Source organism: Tamandua tetradactyla, chromosome 13, assembly GCF_023851605.1.
Source record: "Tamandua tetradactyla isolate mTamTet1 chromosome 13, mTamTet1.pri, whole genome shotgun sequence".
NCBI lineage: Eukaryota > Metazoa > Chordata > Mammalia > Pilosa > Myrmecophagidae > Tamandua > Tamandua tetradactyla.
Genome location: NC_135339.1, coordinates 29,947,632 through 29,966,504, shown reverse-complemented (window position 1 = coordinate 29,966,504; position 18,873 = coordinate 29,947,632). Strand labels below are relative to the sequence as shown.

The 18,873-nt window shown below is 35.4% G+C and overlaps 1 protein-coding gene across 11 annotated transcripts in view; it reads right to left on the bottom strand.

Annotated features, from left to right (window-relative positions):
- CTNNA3 (catenin alpha 3) overlaps positions 1–18,873 on the bottom strand; it is a 1,849,311-nt gene that overhangs the window by 1,669,805 nt on the left and 160,633 nt on the right. For all 11 annotated transcript variants that reach the window (XM_077125140.1, XM_077125142.1, XM_077125146.1 and 8 more), the window contains exon 4: positions 13,369–13,535. In XM_077125140.1, coding sequence (XP_076981255.1) covers positions 13,369–13,535 — 167 coding nt within the window. The remainder of the gene's footprint in view (positions 1–13,368; positions 13,536–18,873) is intronic.

The window sequence follows — 18,873 nt, the reverse complement described above, 5'->3', positions numbered from 1 at the left end:
GAGGGAGAACATGGAGAAAGCATGGGATCAACAAAAAGAAGAAAAGGAAAGTCTGAAAAAACAAATCACAAAACTTATGGGAATGAAAGACACAGTAGAAGAGATGAAAAAAACAATGGAAACCTACAATGGTAGATTGAAAGAGACAGAGGCTAGAATTAGTGAACTGGAGGACGGAACATCTGAAATCCAAAAAGAAACAGAAACTAAAGGGAAAAGAATGGAAAAATTTGAGCAGGGGCTCAGGGAACTGAATGATAATATGAAGCGCACAAATATACGTGTTGTGGGTGTCCCAGAAGGAGAAGAGAAGGGAAAAGGAGGAGAAAAACTAATGGAAGAAATTATCACTGAAAATTTCCCAAGCATTATGAAAGACCTAAAATTACAGATCCAAGAAGTGCAGCGCACCCCAAAGAGATTAGACCCAAATAGGCGTTCTCCAAGACACTTACTAGTTAGAATGTCAGAGGTCAAAGAGAAAGAGAGGATCTTGAAAGCAGCAAGAGAAAAACAATCCATCACATACAAGGGAAACCCAATAAGACTATGTGTAGATTCCTCAGCACAAATCATGGAAGCTAGAAGACAGTGGGATGATATATTTAAATTACTAAAAGAGAAAAACTGCCAACCAAGACTCCTATATCCAGCAAAATTGTCCTTCAAAAATGAGGGAGAAATTAAAACATTTTCAGACAAAAAGTCATTGAGAGAATTTGTGACCAAAAGACCAGCTCTGCAAGAAATACTAAAGGGAGCACTAGAGTCAGATACGAAAAGACAGAAGAGAGAGGTATGGAGAAGAGTGTAGAAAGAAGGAAAATCAGACATGATATATATAATACAAAACGCAAAATGGTAGAGGAAAGTATTATCCAAACAGTAATGACACTAAATGTTAATGGACTGAATTCCCCAATCAAAAGACATAGACTGGCAGAATGGATTAAAAAACAGGATCCTTCTATATGCTGTCTACAGGAAACACATCTTAGACCCAAAGATAAACATAGGTTGAAAGTGAAAGGTTGGGAAAAGATATTTCATGCAAATAACATCCAGAAAAGAGCAGGAGTAGCTATACTAATATCCAACAAATTAGACTTTAAATGTAAAACAGTTAAAAGAGACAAAGAAGGACACTATATACTAATAAAAGGAACAATTAAATAAGCAGACATAACAATCATAAATATTTACGCACCGAACCATGATGCCCCAAAATACGTGAGGAATACACTGCAAACACGGACAAGAGAAATAGACACATATACCATAATAGTTGGAGACTTAATTCCCCACTCTCATCAATGGACAGAACATCTAGACAGAGGATCAATAAAGAAACAGAGAATTTGAATATTACAATAAATGAGCTAGACTTAAGAGACATTTATAGGACATTACACCCCACAACAGCAGGATACACCTTTTTCTCAAGTGCCATGGATCATTCTCAAAGATAGACCATATGCTGGGTCACAAAGCAAGTCTTAACAAATTTAAAAAGATTGAAATCATACACAACATTTTCTCGGATCATAAAGGAATGAAGTTGGAAATTAATAATAGGCAGAGTGCCAGAAAATTCACAAATACGTGGAGGCTCAACAACACACTCTTAAACAACGAGTGGGTCAAGGAAGAAATTACAAGAGAAATTTTAACAAATATCTCGAGGTGAATGAAAATGAAAACATAATATATCAAAACCTATGGGACGCAGCAAAGGCAGTGCTAAGAGGGAAATTTATTGCCCTAAATGCCTATATCAGAAAAGAAGAAAAGGCAAAAATGCAGGAATTAACTGTCCACTTGGAAGAACTGGAGAAAGAACAGAAAACTAATCCTAAAGCAAGCAAAAGGAAAGAAATAACAAAGATTAGAGCAGAAATAAATGAAATTGAAAACATGAAAACAATAGAGAAAATCAATAAGACCAGAAGTTGGTTCTATGAGAAAATCAGTAAGATTGATGGGCCCTTAGCAAGATTGACAAAAAGAAGAAGAGAGAGGACGCAAATAAATAAGATCAAAAATGGAAGAGGAGACATAACCACTGACCTCACAGAAATAAAGGCGGTAATAACAGGATACTATGAACAACTTTACACTAATAAATACAACAATGTAGAGGAAATGGACAAGTTCCTAGAAAGGCACGAACAACCAACTTTGACTCAAGAAGAAATAGACGACCTCAACAAACCAATCACAAGTAAAGAAATTGAATCAGTCATTCAAAAGCTTCCCAAAAAGAAAAGTCCAGGACCAGACGGCTTCACATGTGAATTCTATCAAACATTCCAGAAAGAATTAGTACCAACTCTCCTCAAACTCTTCAAAAAAATCGAAGTGGAGGGAAAGCTACCTAATTCATTCTATGAAGCCAACATCACCCTCATACCAAAACAAGGCAAAGATATTACAAAAAAAGAAAACTACAGACCAATCTCTCTAATGAATATAGATGCAAAAATTCTCAACAAAATTCTAGCAAATCGTATCCAACAACACATTAAAAGAATTATACATCATGACCAAGTAGGATTCATCCCAGGTATGCAAGGATGGTTCAACATAAGAAAATCAATTAATGTAATACACCATATCAACAAATCAAAGCAGAAAAATCACATGATCATCTCAATTGATGCAGAGAAGGCATTCGACAAGATTCAACATTCTTTCCAGTTGAAAACACTTCAAAGGATAGGAATACAAGGGAACTTCCTTAAAATGATAGAGGGAATATATGAAAAACCCACAGCTAATATCATCCTCAATGGGGAAAAATTGAAAACTTTCCCCTAAGATCAGGAACAAGACAAGGATGTCCATTATCACCACTATTACTCAACATCGTGTTGGAGGTTCTAGCCAGAGCAATTAGACAAGAAAAAGAAATACAAGGCATCAAAATTGGAAAGGAAGAAGTAAAACTATCACTGTTTGCAGACGATATGATACTATACGTCGAAAACCCGGAAAAATCCACAACAAAACTACTAGAGCTAATAAATGAGTACAGCAAAGTAGCAGGTTACAAGATCAACATTCAAAAATCTGTAGCGTTTCTATACACTAGCAATGAACAAGCTGAGGGGGAAATCAAGAAACGAATTTCATTTACAATTGCAACTAAAAGAATAAAATACCTAGGAATAAATTTAACTAAAGAGACAAAAGATCTATACAAAGAAAACTACAAAAAACTGTTAAAAGAAATCACAGAAGACCTAAATAGATGGAAGGGCATACCGTGTTCATGGATTGGAAAACTAAATATAGTTAAGATGTCAATCCTACCTAAATTGATTTACAGATTCAATGCAATACCAATCAAAATTCCAACAATTTACTTTTCAGAAATAGAAAAACCAATAAGCAAATTTATCTGGAAGGGCAGGGTGCCCCAAATTGCTACAAGTATCTTGAGGGAAAAAAACCAAGCTGGAGGTCTCATGCTGCCGGACTTTAAGGCATATTGTGAAGTCACAGTGGTCAAAACAGCATGGTATTGGCATAAAGATAGATATATCGACCAATGGAATCGAATAGAGTGCTCAGATATAGACCCTCTCATCTATGGACATTTGATCTTTGATAAGGCAGTCAAGCCAACCCACCTGGGACAGAACAGTCTCTTCAATAAATGGTGCCTAGAAAACTGGATATCCATATGCAAAAGAATGAAAGAGGACCCGTATCTCACACCCTACACAGAAGTTAACTCAAAATGGATCAAAGATCTAAACATTAGGTCTAAGACCATAAAACAGTTAGAGGAAAATGTAGGGAGCTACCTTATGAATCTTACAGTTGGAGGTGGTTTTATGGACCTTAAACCTAAAGCAAGAGCACTGAAGAAAGAAAGAAATAAATGGGAGCTCCTCAAAATTAAACACTTTTGTGCATCAAAGAACTTCATCAAGAAAGTAGAAAGACAGCCTACACAATGGGAGTCAATATTTGGAAACGACATATCAGATAAAGGTCTAGTATCCAGAATTTATAAAGAGATTGTTCAACTCAACAACAAAAAGACAGCCAACCCAATTACAAAATGGGAAAAAGACTTGAACAGACACCTCTCAGAAGAGGAAATACAAATGGCCAAAAGGCATATGAAGAGAAGCTCAATGTCCCTGGCCATTAGAGAAATGCAAATCAAAACCACAATGAGATATCATCTCACACCCACCAGAATGGCCATTATCAACAAAACAGAAAATGACAAGTGCTGGAGAGGATGTGGAGAAAGAGGCACACTTATCCACTGTTGGTGGGAATGTCAAATGGTGCAACCACTGTGGAAGGCAGTTTGGCGGCTCCTCAAAAAGCTGAATATAGAATTGCATATGACCCAGCAATACCATTGCTAGGTTTCTACTCAAAGGACTTAAGGGCAAAGACACAAACGGACATTTGCACACCAATGTTTATAGCAGCATTATTTACAATTGCAAAGAGATGGAAACAGCCAAAATGTCCATCAACAGAAGAGTGGCTAAACAAACTGTGGTATATACATACAATGGAATATTATGCAGTTTTAAGACAGAATAAATTCATGAAGCATGGAATAACATGGTTGGACCTAGAGAACATTATGCTGAGTGAGACTAGCCAAAAACTAAAGGACAAATACTGTATGGTCCCACTGATGTGAACCAATATTAGAGAATAAACTTGGAATATGTCATTGGTAACAGAGACCATCAGGAGTTAGAAATAGGGTAAGATAATGGGTAATTGGAGCTGAAGGCATACAGACTGTGCAACAGGACTAGATACAAAAACTCAAAAATGGACAGCACAATAATACCTAATTGCAATGTAATTGTTAAAACACTGAATGAACCTGCATCTGAGCTATAGTTTTTTTGTTGTTGTCTGTTTGTTCTGTTTTTCTTTATATATATATTTTTTGAATTTTTTATTTTTTTCTCTATATTATCATTTTCTTTTTCTGTTGTCTTGCTATTTCTTTTTCTAAATCAATGCAAATGTACTAAGAAATGATGATCATACATCTATGTGATGATATTAAGAATTACTGATTGCATATGTAGAATGGAATGATTTCTAAATGTTGTGTTAGTTAATTTTTTAATTAATAAAAAAAAAATAAAAGATCAGGCGCTGCCAGGTGTTGGGGATGAGGGGAAGGGATGGAAAGGTGGAACACAGGGCATTTTAGATCAGGGAGACTATTCTGTATGATACTATGATGGTGGGTACCTGACACTATGCATTTGTCCAAACCCACAGAACTGTGCAACACAGAATGAACCCTAATGTAAACTACGGACTAGGTTAATAATAATGGATTATCATCAGTTGTAACAAAGGTACCACACACAAGGTATTAATAATAGGGCAAACTGTGGGGGTATGTCTTTTGAACATCATCTATCTGCAAAGCGCTGAGCTGGACACTGTAAGAAAGAGAAAGATATATTTATTTATGGAATTTAACTTTTAAAAATGCTTTCCAGCTGTTACTCCTCTTAGCAAATGTGGGAGGTAAGGGAAGTAACAACAAATGAGAGCAAAGTTCAAAGGAGAGCAGTGATTGAAATGTTCTAAAATTAGACTATGGTGATGGCTGTACAACTCTAAGTTCACCAAAAATCACTGAATTATAGGCCTAAAATGAGCTGATTTTATGGCATAGAAGTTATATTTCAATAAAGCTATTCTATAAACATTTTATAAATGTTTAAATAAAAAAACATTTATAAGATTGAATATTAAGACTGAATAAACAAACATTATATAATTGATTTCTTCTGGGCCACTCCTGAACACAAACCTATTGATTCTTCATCCAGTGAGCTGTGCACTAGCCAAAACTGCCTCAAAAATCTTAGTTCACACTATGAACCTTCCCTAGGTGACTTCATGCAAACCTACTGCTTCTTCTATTGTTTGCGTCTTGAGGCTTTCCATTCTATCTTTTGCCGTATTTTCTCTCCTGAGCTCCAAACCTATCTTGTGGTTTCTGTCTCCCATTTGTACCTCAAATCCAAAATATCTAAAACCCATAAACTGCCTCTCTTCTATGTAAATGGCAACCCAATGTCCTTGTGCCAGTTTGAATCTGTCATGGACCCCAGAAAAGACATGTTCTTTAATCCTCATTCAGTATTGATGGGTGGGAGCTTTTTGATCATTTCCATGGAGGTGTGACCCACCCAACTGTCAGTGGTAACTCTTGATTAGATGGTTTCGATGGAGATCTGTCTCCACCCATTCAATGTGGGGTTGCTTACTACAATCCTTTAAAAGGAGAAACATTTTGGAAAAAGCTTCAGAGCCAGGAAAGCCACAGAGCCCAAGCAGCCAAAGATCTTTGGAGATGAAGAAGGAAAACACCCCTGGGGGAGCTTCATGAAACAAGAAGCCTGGAGAGAAAGCTAACAGATGTCGCCATCTTTGCTATGCGCCTTTCCAGTTGAGAGAGAGAAAAGCTGAAATTCATTGGTCTTTCTTAAGAGTGAAGGTAATCTTTTGTTGGTGCCTTAATTTGAACATTTTTATAGACTTGCTTTAATTTGGACATTTTCACAGCCTTAGAACTGCAAATTTGTAACTTTATAAATTCCCCCTTATAAAAGCCCTTCTGTTTCTGGTATACTGCATTCTGGCATGGAGCAAACGAGAACAGTCCTCAATACCTAAATAGAGCCCTGGAACTTCCCCTGATGTCTCCCTTCCCCTCTAAACAGATCCCAATCACTTTCCAAATTGTAGACTGCTCTTTCCTCCCTTTCTCTCGTTCATTTATTCCCTGCCCCACAACACCATTTCACAAGAAACAACTCCATCAGCCTCTTCACTGGCCTCCCTGCCTCCACTCTGATCCCCCTGCTTAATGCTGCCAGAATAATGATCCCAAAATGTAAATCTGCTTATATCATTTCCAGGCTTGAAATTCTTCAATGGTTCTCCCTTAACTTTCAGACTATAGTTCAGACTTTTAAACTCAGCCTTCACATGCAAGTCTATACCTATCTCTTTCCAGCTTCAACTCTTATACTGGACCAATTTCCCATGATGATCCTACTCTGCTACCCAATTCCAAAGAGATCAACATTTCTATTTAAAAAGAAAAACCTGCTACAAATGATAAATGGAAAAACAGATAAGGTAGTTCAACTCAGAAGTTTACTGACCTTCATTTTTAGAAATAAGTACAATATTGAACTTCAAGAGCCAAGAACTTGGAGCAAGGAATCAAGGTGGGGAAAATTGAGGTGAGGGAAGCAGAGAAGGTAAAAAAAGAACTTACAACTACTAGTTGCCAAGTAATGATATATTATATCATTTACTCTTCACAAGACCTTTTCAAAGTATCCAGAGTAAGTTTTATTATTCGTATAGCTAAGAATAAATCAAAACTCACAGATTTTTTTAACTTCCCTAAAGTTATCCAGCTAACAGATAACAGAATGAAGATACAAACGTGGTGTCCCTGTGACCCAAAGCCATGTATTTTTCCTACAATGTTCTGACTCTTAAAGAAAGTAGGAGACATACAAGCCAATCGTCTCTCAAATAAAACTGACCTTTATAAAATCCAGATGTCAATAAAATAGGATGTGGAATCCTAAGAAGTATTAAAAGTTGAGATGTTGAAAAACTTGAGCAGTACCAAATAGAAAACATTTTAACTTAAATCTCCACAGAACATTATGAGCAATGGTGGTAAAAGAGCCAATTGCCTTTCCAAGTTTCTACAATTAATGAAATATTGACTATATCCTCTTTTTTCTGCCCTCTCTTACCTTTGAGTTAGACTGTTTCCCCAGAAGAAAGCATGCATTTCCAAAAGAAGCTAGAAACCTTTAAAACTTCCAAGTCAGGAATCTTTGATGCATTTAATTATATATTAAATCCATTCTGGTTGACGGTTCTCATCCCACTGAGGGTTGCTCAGTGAGCCATGTTTGCACTTTGTGGTGGTCTCAGTGTATGTCCTCATAAATGTTCGAACATAATTGCATCTCTGGGGGCTGTCTCAGTGGAAAGAGGATTATTTAACAAAGGTAAGAAGTAAGGACATATATAGATACAGACTGCTAATCAAAAGTAGAGTGACATCTCATTCACCTGACATCTAAAAGGAAATACGTCTCATTAAGGATGAAAAGAAATTCTATTATTTGGAAAAAAGTATAATAAGGAAGAAAAGGGTAAGATGACTAAAGAAAACATTGTGGTAGAAAAGAATTCTTCAGTGCTATGCAATAAAGGACAACTACAAAAATTTAGCAGGGATGTGTATAAGATCATTAGCAGAAAAAAACAGATCCCAAAATGAACAGAAGCTTGCATGAAACAGTAAAGATAAGATGGGGAGGAGAAACAGGTCTTAATCAATTGTATTCAAAATGAGAAAAAATATAAAAAGGTAGCCTACTGCATTGAAAAGAAAACTGTATGCCCAAAAGAGGAAATAAATATCTTCAAAGTGGATGCCTTAACCCCCCAAAACATGTATATCTATATTAGATTATTATATAGTATGACATATGCATGTCTGTGTGTGTATACATGTAAATATAGACACACATCTATATACACACACATACACACGTATATATATATTCTCAACACGTGTGTTTGAGTTCTATAGCTGACTACAGAATTCTTAGGTAGGGAAGTGTCTATCTACATCAAGGAACATAACTTGAAGAATAATTTAATAAAGACAGTGATATCCTGAGGGCATAAATCAGGAAAACTTAAATGCAGTGGCGAGGAGAAAGTAACCCTTTACCGCATGCAAATAAATAGGAATTTAGGGGTGTGAAGGAGAGCAAAGGACAGTAGGTAGGGAAAAGGGAGAACAATGAGGTTAAATGGCTATAGGATTTTTAAGGTTTCTAATATTCAAGTTGAAGCCACTTATACTGCTATGATATAAAAGCCCCTCCTATCTTCCCTGCTTCCATAAGGTTTGCCATATACATATACCTTGTCTTCGTGGGTGGGTGGAGGAAAGAGAGAATATACATTAGGGGGATAAGATCAACTTCCGATTCCAGGTGAACATAATGTAGCTCAGGAATAGAAAGATAATCCATAAACAAATGTGTGGAAGCTAAAGCTTGGAGCCAGAAGTGACCCTAAGAATATGAGCACCCAAGGAACATGCAGAAATCTTGGGGAGAACATTATACTTGACAAAACATGGAATGAGGATTCAAGCCAAATATATCTATAACTTAAGGACAAAGAGATCCCAGCAGACAAGTAGTTTACAACCATTAAGTAAGTGAATCAAGGGAAACTGAAAAATGATGGTTAAAAAAAAGAAAAGGAAAGGAAAAAGAAAAGAAATAAGCAAGCAGTACTCATTTAGAGCTATTTATGGAGTTAAGATTAAGTCATGCCAAACTAACCTAATTTCCTTTATAACTAGGATTACTAGACTGATAGATCCATGTTACCACAGACAATATATCTGGATTTCAGGAAGGCCTTAGAGAAAGTGCTTGAGGATGAAAAAGAAACGTGGATTATACAGTAATCTAGTGACGTGAGTTTGAAGCTCATTTCAACAATTTTATTCAATGTGTGCTAGTATTTGCTTGGTATTTTCTGGAAGGGAGATATGACACTATTTCCTATGTCATTAAACATTTGTCATTAATGATTTCATTAAAGAAATCTGAAAATGACACCAGGTTAGGAAAGAAAGATAAAATCAAGAAACAAAAAGATCTTGATAGATTATAACAAAAATCCAAAATTAACAAGTTAAAAATTCTTTGAATATAAATGTAACAGCTACGTATACATATAAAAAGAAAACTATCAGAAGAGGAAGACTTGAATTAACAGTTTTAGTTCAGAGACTGGGAGGTTTTAATTGCTCACAAAATCGGTATATACCAACAGCACAAGTTTACAATAATAGGTAAGATAATATTAGGCATTAAATCAGGGAAGCAATTATCAGATTACAGAATGTTCACATCAGAGAGTTTTGTTTTCTTCTCAAGATGCTACATCTTATAGGAATTACCTACAATTAGAATAAACATAGAAAGGAATTAAGTATTTTGAGGACCTCTATTTTCTTGTAAAGGCAACTTAGCAATTCAGTCCAATTCTTCTGCCGAAGAAAATGAACAAGGTTTGATGAATATAGAATACTTCATCTTAAAAACACCAAAGCTAATAGACAGTGAGGAATTTCTCGATAGCAGGAGAGGCAAGGTCTGTATACAATCAAAGACAGCCACTCATATGAGAAACAAGACACCATGAGCAAAAACACAGCAGGAAAAAGACACCCCAGGAGTCCAGACACTAGAGGTTTCAAACCCTGACCATAAAACAATTCTGCTTTCCATATTCAACAAGATTAAAATCAAAATTGAAAGTTTCAGCAGGAAACTGAAAACAATACAAAGTCACAAAAGTCAGTGTGAAAGATAAAGAAGTTCTAGAGTATTTAGAATACTCAGATGCTATCATACAAGGAAGGGCATAAGGTCAAGAAAAGTTCAGCCTAGATAAGGGAAGACATTGGGGAATATTAAGAGTATTATCAGTTATTTGAAACATGCCTTCCCTTGTGTTGCTCCAGAGTGCAAAACCAGAAGCAACAGAAGGAAATAACAAGAAGGCAAATCTAAGTTAAACTTGATGTCTCCAACAATTAGAATTGTCCAAAATAGGCTTCACCATCTCATAGAACTGAGATCACTATTATTGTTCGTGATCATGTATATTATTAGACATTTGTATATGTTGTATATTGTAGGAGAAGGTCGTTAACACTTCAGAGCGGATATTAGATTAAAGGGCACTAAGGATTTTCCCACTATTAGTCTCTGATTGTCTAACTTCCAAGTAGAAGTTGAGAGCAACCATTACTGCAAAAATTTTAAACCAATATTTTCCAAAGTGATGATCCGAGAAACTACCAGGATTAATATATAGAAGAATTCTAGGGTCAAAAGAAAAATTGAGATACTCTGGGTTAAGCAAAGTTAAACAGGGTTTTATTTCTGCAAACTTTCTCACCAATTTTTATGTGCTAATGTGCACTGAAAATATTCTAGGGGATCTTCTGTACACAGCACTGACCATATATAAAAAAACTTTTTCATGTTGAATATTTATAAAACAGGTGCCACATTTGGGGGATATGTTGGGCTACATAATTCCAATCTTTAAAACTTTAAAGAAATTGTATTTGACTTCATTCTTCATGGAACCTCTTAAGAACCGAGTTGATAATACAATTCAAATACAGTTTTTGTAAGGATTAAATACAAATTAATCACAGTTTACCACAAAATATCTTATCTTTGGTGTCATTTTCTTTTTCATTGAAGAGGTATCATTTTATACTGTATATATTTAGTAAGTGTTTTAAAGGATCTAGTCCCAGATCAGATTCTGACAAAGGTATCAACAAGTGTGAAAAAGGGTGACTCAAGTTAAAACTGCCTCCTTATGACATACCTAACTTCCTTTAATAACCCATTTTAGGCCCATGGACTTGTCTAAACACTATTTGTAGTTAAAACTGTTCTAACCCTTCGAATACTAAGTTCCCAAATTTGTTTGTTTTTTTTCCTATTGCCTTAAGCAAGTTACTTAAATTCACTGTGACTCAAGTTTGCTCATATGTAAAAGAGAAAGCATAATCATAAGGCTGTTGTGAGGACTGAATAGAGATAATCTGATAGCATTATGTCTGACACAATACAAAAACTCAATAAACATTAATTTTTATTATTGAAAAATGTAGTACTTTGCTTCTATTTGACATACAATACTTCCTACTTTATTTGAATGACATGATATGTGTAAATTATCTAGTTTTAAACCTAGAACTTAGCAGGTACTCAATTAAAATCGTAGTGAAGGTGGTGGGCCACGGTGGCTCAGCAGGAAGAGTTAGAAACCTGCCATGCCAGAGACCCGGGTTTGATTCCCGGTGCCTATTCATGCAAAGAAAGAAAGAAAATGGTAGTGAAAGGACTTGTGTGATTCCTAAATGGTTATGAAGGTGGCAATTTTCACCTCACAAAAGTCCTTCATTCTACTTTATCTCAATAAATCTAGAATCTGAAATAGGAAAACTGTGTCATTAGAAGGAGGAATTATCTGGCACTTAATCTTTCATAACCATTCCTTGTTTACAGCATTCATTAATGTTTATGGTCATATATGAGAAAAATGTTCAGAAATGTTCAAATATTTGTCTAAGATTCTACAGTAAGCCATAACCAAGTAACAGTAGAGACTTTTTGCTCAGTTATCTCCCTCATAAACCCACTAATTAAAAACTGCTGGTGATGAGAACCAATTCCTTTCCTGAAAAGGTACTTAAATAAAGAATAAAAAAGAAATGTTGAATTATTTTATAATAGTGATGCGATCAAAAGAAAAGGAATATAAAAGCACAAAGAGAGTGTCACTCTGCTTTAGGATTAAAATAGGCAATAGTGAGTAAGATAAACATGGAAAGAAAGGTTTAGCTTAGTAATTAGAGAAAATGATTTTGACAAAAAGGTCAATTAGACAAGTCTATCATTTGCTTAATGGAGTAGTGGTATTACATTGCAAGCACCTTTATGAAAACACAGATGTATTTATGGACAGAAGTATAAGGATTCTATTTAAAGAAATGAAGCAGAGATTTCAAGAGGTTCTTTACAACCTTGTCATCTGGACACAATTAATGACAATCACATTAAATAAATTAAGTAAAACAGATTTAATAAAATTCTCTTTCTACTAAACCCATGCTAAATGGATTTGTCTAGCAAAACAGTGCAAGCAGGATGTCCTGTTACCTTTCTAATCTCCTAGTTAAAATACATATATATTTTCATAATAGATTACTACAGGGATCACAGACTGCCTGCAAACATGCAGTATTTATCTTATATCAAGGGAAGGCAGCAAAGTAGTACCCCTTTACAAACTTCCAAATGTCTTATCCTTTAAAGTTTCTCTTTCTCAAATTATTTATACTGTGGAGAAGAAAGATGATAAATACTTTATGCATACATTATAGCCATAAGAAATTATATTCACACAGAACATCAAAAAATAGTTTAAACGGTTAAAAGTCTAGGACTTTCTCCTCACTATATCCTTATCAGTAATTCATTTTCTGTTTTTCAATTTCCTACTAGCTTTAGGATTAACTTCTGACTTAGTTCTCCTGAGGTTTGCATTAGTCTTCACAATGCAATCCAGTTCTTCTGATGGGTGACATTAAGAAATGAAAGTGAGGCTGGGATGCACTAGGATTGATGCCAGGTTCAGAGAACAGAATTAGAAATAAGAACAATGCCAAAGTAAACTAAGCCATGTTTTACTTACAGCTGACAGGTGCTGCAAGAGACACATGACATCAATCATATCTGCAAGGATAAGGAGTCTGGTAACTGCAGCCAACAAGGCACGGGCAGCTTGAACCACAGCCTCCCTTTTCGGGAGATAACAGGGGTCATCTGTAAATCTCTCTGCTGATACTTTCAGAGCTTCACCTGAAAAACACAATCCCCAGATAAGTTATACTTAAGTTTCAGCTAAGCCTATTTCAGCCTTTATCAGCCAACCTAATTCCAACTACAGTCCATGACTAAGCATAATATTAAAATACTGACAGTCAAAACTAGAACATTGCCTCTTAATAAACAGTGCAGTTTTAAATTGACATTTGTTTTTCATAAATGCTCTGAATTTAAGAAGCATGAGAGCATCTTCCTCCAGGAAAATTATGCTCAATTGACTAGTAACAACTAGGAAAATTGCTGTCAACTTCTGCATTTGCTGACTCTCATTTGTTGTGAAAGATTTCATTACTAAGACATCAATTGGAAACAATCCTGTTTATAAAAACAAGGTAAATCTTCCTGGAGTTCCCTTACAATTCAGGGGATGTTAGAAAAGAACTAGCCTTTAAGATAGCAAGACAGCAGATCTCCAATACAAATTTAATATAGGCAGATTTATTCTAAACTTGTGAATATAATGAACAGACTGATCCTATGCTTAGACACAAAATAATGATATTTCACAGTACATAATTGTTAGAGAAAGATTATGTCCACTCTTTATAAATGTTTTCATTGGAAATGCATGTCCTTATAAAACTAATGCGTACTATTTGTTTTTAAAAGTTCACAGTACATAAGATCAAATAATAAAAAGTTAGCTTTAAAATAAGATTAAAAAAATAAGAAAAAAAATAAAAAAGAAAAAAAAAGAAAAAAAAAGTTACCTTTATCCCTATCTCCAGTAATATATTTGTTAGGAAATTACCACATCCACTCTTTAAGACTTTTTTTCCTTTCTTTTTTTTTTTTTTTGCCAGGGCAGGCACCAGAAATCAAACCCAGGTCTCTGGCAGGTGAGAAGTCTGCCTGCTGAGCCACCGTGGGCTGCACAAAATTTTTTATATAAATTTGTCTTTATTATAAAAGTAACACGCTCATTACTTCTTAAAATTCACAGACCTACAAGGTATAAAGAAAACTTTTCTATATAATTTCCCAAAATTTTTTACTCTTCAGCTCTTATATGACTATCCAGAAATTTTCTGTGAATGTATACTTTTATATATACATACACACGTGTGTGTGTTTATGTCTTATGTGTGTATATATGTCTATATATAAACATAATGCATGTCTTATGTATATATAATTTTTTATGTATATATAATCCAAAAGACTCCTGGATAATATAGAGATTTCACATGTCATAAGAAAACATATACAGAGATTCTGTATGTTATAACTGAACAATACAGAATAGATATAGATCTTTTCACAAGTGGTATACCATACAAATTTTCAACAATTGGTTCTTTTCACTTACCAATTTATCTTTTTTCATTATTAACATACTAAAGGCACTACAGCACAGTAATTAATAATATGGACTCTGGAACCAGACAGCCTGCTTTGGTGTCTTTGTCCTACCACAGAAGACAAGTCACTTAGCCTCTCTATGCCTCATTTTCTTCATCTATAAATGGGGCTAATAATAACAACAGCAATCTTTATGAAGATTAAATAACAGCTGTACTTTGCTTGATTAGCTAGTATTGTTATTCTTTTTAATGCTCGCATAAAATTACATTTTATTGATGTACTATAACTTATTTTACCAGATCCCTGTAGAACATGCAAGTCATTTCCATCTTTTTCCTAATTCAAACAATACTACAAAGAAGACTGAAGACATATATCTTTGCATGAGTAAGTTTAGCTACAGGACAAATTCTTAAAAGTTGTACTGCTGAGTCAAGGGGTAAATGAATTTAAAGTTTTGATATTTTGCTAAGAATATCTCCAAAACACAGTCACCCCACCAATAAAAGATAAAATGGCCTGTCCTGTCTACTTTATACCATGAATATCTTAGTTTTCATTTATTCATAAATTTAAGGATAAATAAAACAAATCATTTTTATTAAGAATAACAAAGAGTAGTATTTCTTATAATGGACAAAATATGGCTGTCTCAACATGTTAACACATCTCATATTTCTCTCTCAAGCAATAATACCGAGTCAATAACTTGGATTTCAAAGCTAGACATTTCTAAGATCAATTCTGACACACCACTTCTAGTTTATGGACCTTGGGCACTTAGACACTTTCAGTGTCTTCATCTACAGGAAAAGGATAAAAAATATTACCTAACTCATGGCATACCTGGGATGTTTAACTGAGATAGTTCATATCATACATTTAGCATAGTGTCTGAATTTACAAGCACTCCACAAATATTAGCATTATTTTTCAGGAAATTTCTACTAGAGATAATAAATTTTTAAGACCAGTAAATTGGTAGTTTTTATGTGCTTCCCTGCAAGTCAGAATTGCTGCTAGGGGTCTGTAAAATTTACAAAGACCTCTGAAATTTAGAGAGAATTCCCACAAAAAGAGATTATTTTCTCGTCTTTGAATTGGAAAATCCTAATAATCTTTGCAGAATACCAGCTTTGAATCCATATATTGAAACTGAATATACATCAAAAGAGAATTATGTGCTCTTGACTCAAAGTGTTTGGCTATTTGAAATGAATGAAGAACCAAATTTTTTAAAAAAGTTTTAAACAACTATTTCAGTCCTTATCAATTAAAGTAATATTACAAAGAATCAGACAGGTAGCATTGTTGGGAGAGAAAAGTTACTCCCAATACATTATTAATGAAGGTGCTAATTGCATTAATAAGGCAAGTCACTTTCTGGGTAGTACAGTAGGATCCTGTACTTCCCTATCATAAGCCTCCTCCTCATTTATTGTAATGACTCATATCAAAGCCCATCTTTTCTGCTAGACTGTAAGACTACTGAGAGCAAGAGATGTACCAGTCCTGTTCATCACAGTATTTCCAGATACTGTGGAAATAGTATCTGCTCTATTGTATACATTCAATGTACTGAATGTGTATCACTAAATGAACATGTGAATGAGCATTATTAAACTTTTCTCAACTGGCTTCATCCTAGGCCACCTGCGATGCCGCGATGAGTACAAAACAGTTTTGCAGGCCAAGACATTCACAGTCAAGTGAGAGTCAGCACATATCATGATATAATCTAAGCAGGTAGAGGGTTGTACAAAATACGAAGAGGCACAAGTAGAAGGAACTACTTTGCCTGAGGCATTAGAGGATTTGCAGAGGATTGTTCCAGGTAAGAACAACATGCTAGAGGCAAAGACAAAAATAACTGGTTTATAAAATTTGGTCAGTTTATATCAAACTGATTTGTGTCAGAAGCAAATGGCTCATTTTCTAGTTAAAAAGATATGCAGCAAGTTTCCTTTCATGTAGAATATTAGCTTCCGTGCTTTATAATTTCTACAGTACCCTGTCTATTTTGAAATATCATTCCCAGTCTTGGTTATATGCTTCTACTTTGAAGTTTAATGAATAAGAAATTCTACTTTCAAAATACATTCAAATAAAAACAACTACATTTTTCCTTCAAGAAATCTCACTTAAGTCCAGGCAAATAGGCAAAGTAGGAAGTTTTATAAATCACTCCCTTCACTGGAAAAAATTAATGAGGTAGAAAAAGAAACTGGAACTAAGTAGATGGTAATCCTGGAACCAGCTCAGACATTTAAAACAACTACAGGGATGCCAGAAGAAGGGGGAGTCTGCTGAGAGTACAATTTTTGTAGAATGCACAAACCACCAGTCCGCATTGTTCTGCCCTAGGGCAGTGGGCTGTGAAAATGGCAGTAGCTGTAAAAATGTGGTCTGGATCCAGAGGAAATCTCATCTTTCAAGTGTTGGGGTTGAGGTCAGTCCTGGGAATTCCTGGGAGCCCGGCATGAATGTTAGTCATGGTTTTGGCCCTCTGGGAAGCAGCAACTTTGGGACTCACACCAGCATCCATGGGGAAATAAAGGGCCAGTGAACCTTTGTTGTTGTTGAGTTTCTTTCTTTTGTGGGTGGGTACTTCCTGGTCTGGCAAAACCCTGACAGCCCAGAACACACACTAGCCAAGGTTTGCTGTGACTTCTGGTCTCATAGCAGCATCCACCTGGAAGCAAAAAGTCAGTGCACACTCTTTGGCTTTTTTTTCCCCCTTTCGGCTGTGGGCATTTCCTGGTCTGGCAGATCCCTGAGGACCCAGAGTAAATGATAATCTTCGTTTTCCTTCTCCCCAAGACTTCTTGCCTCACACCAGCAACTACTAGTCTTAAAAAGCCAGTGCACCTTTTTGTGATTAGGGTTCTTCTTTCCCTCTCTATGTTGTTTGTTCTGGTGGGTCACTGAAGACCATCAAGGACAATGGCCTACATTATGATCTTGACAGCCTCTGGCTTCACAGTATCACTTAACAAGAGACTTGAAAAGGCAGCACAACTCCTTTGTTTTTTTGGTTTTGTTTATTTTGGGGGTGGGGGGAAGGGGGTGACTATTAGTATATTTTTCTTCTCTCTCACTCTTTCATTTTCTTCCTCTCTTTTTTTTTTCAATCTTGTTCTTGATCTGGCAGACTAAAGAATGGGAGAATTAGATTTTCAGACTGACCAAGAACATAATATGTAGAATGACCAGTTCGCAACAAAAATTACAAAACATAAAGGAGGCAAGAAAATATGGCTCAGTCACACACTAAAAAAGAATTATTGCAGAGAAGTGCTCTGTCTCTGGAATACAAACCAGAGATCTTAGACAAGTCTCTTAAATAGAATCAATGAATTAAAGGAAAACAATATATGAACAAAATGAGAATCTCCATTATGAGATAGAAATTATAAAGATGAACCAAATGGAAATTCGGAGCTGGAAAGTAACTAACTGAAATGAAATATTCAACAGAGGGGCTCAACAGAAGTATGGAGGAGGCAGAAGAAAGTAAAAGCAACTAGAAAATAAAGTGAGGGGAAGTGTAAAGTCTGTAGAGCAGAAAGAAAAAGAATAATAAAAAAAAATGAGGGTGCATGGGTGGTTCAGTGATAGAATGCTCACCTTCCATGCAGGAGACCTATGCTCAATTCTCAGACCATGAACCATCACCCCCACAAAAAAAAAAAAAAAAGAATGTAGGACTTCTGGTCAACTAGTATGGTGACATAAGATGCTCCAGAGTTCTATTCTTCCACAAACTCTTTGAACAACTAGCAAAAGTGGCAAGTTCTCAAAATTTCAGAGAACTGTTAAAGGGAAGAACTGGGCAAGAACTCAATCAAGAGAACGCAACTAAAAAATGGGAGAAGAAGCTTGTGGCATCTTTGCTGGCCCCTCCCCCTGCAATGGGTCAAAGAGGGAAATTAGGAAATATCTTGAGACAAGTGAAAAAGAAATACACCATATTAAATGCTTCAGCATACAGCAAATGCAGTACTGT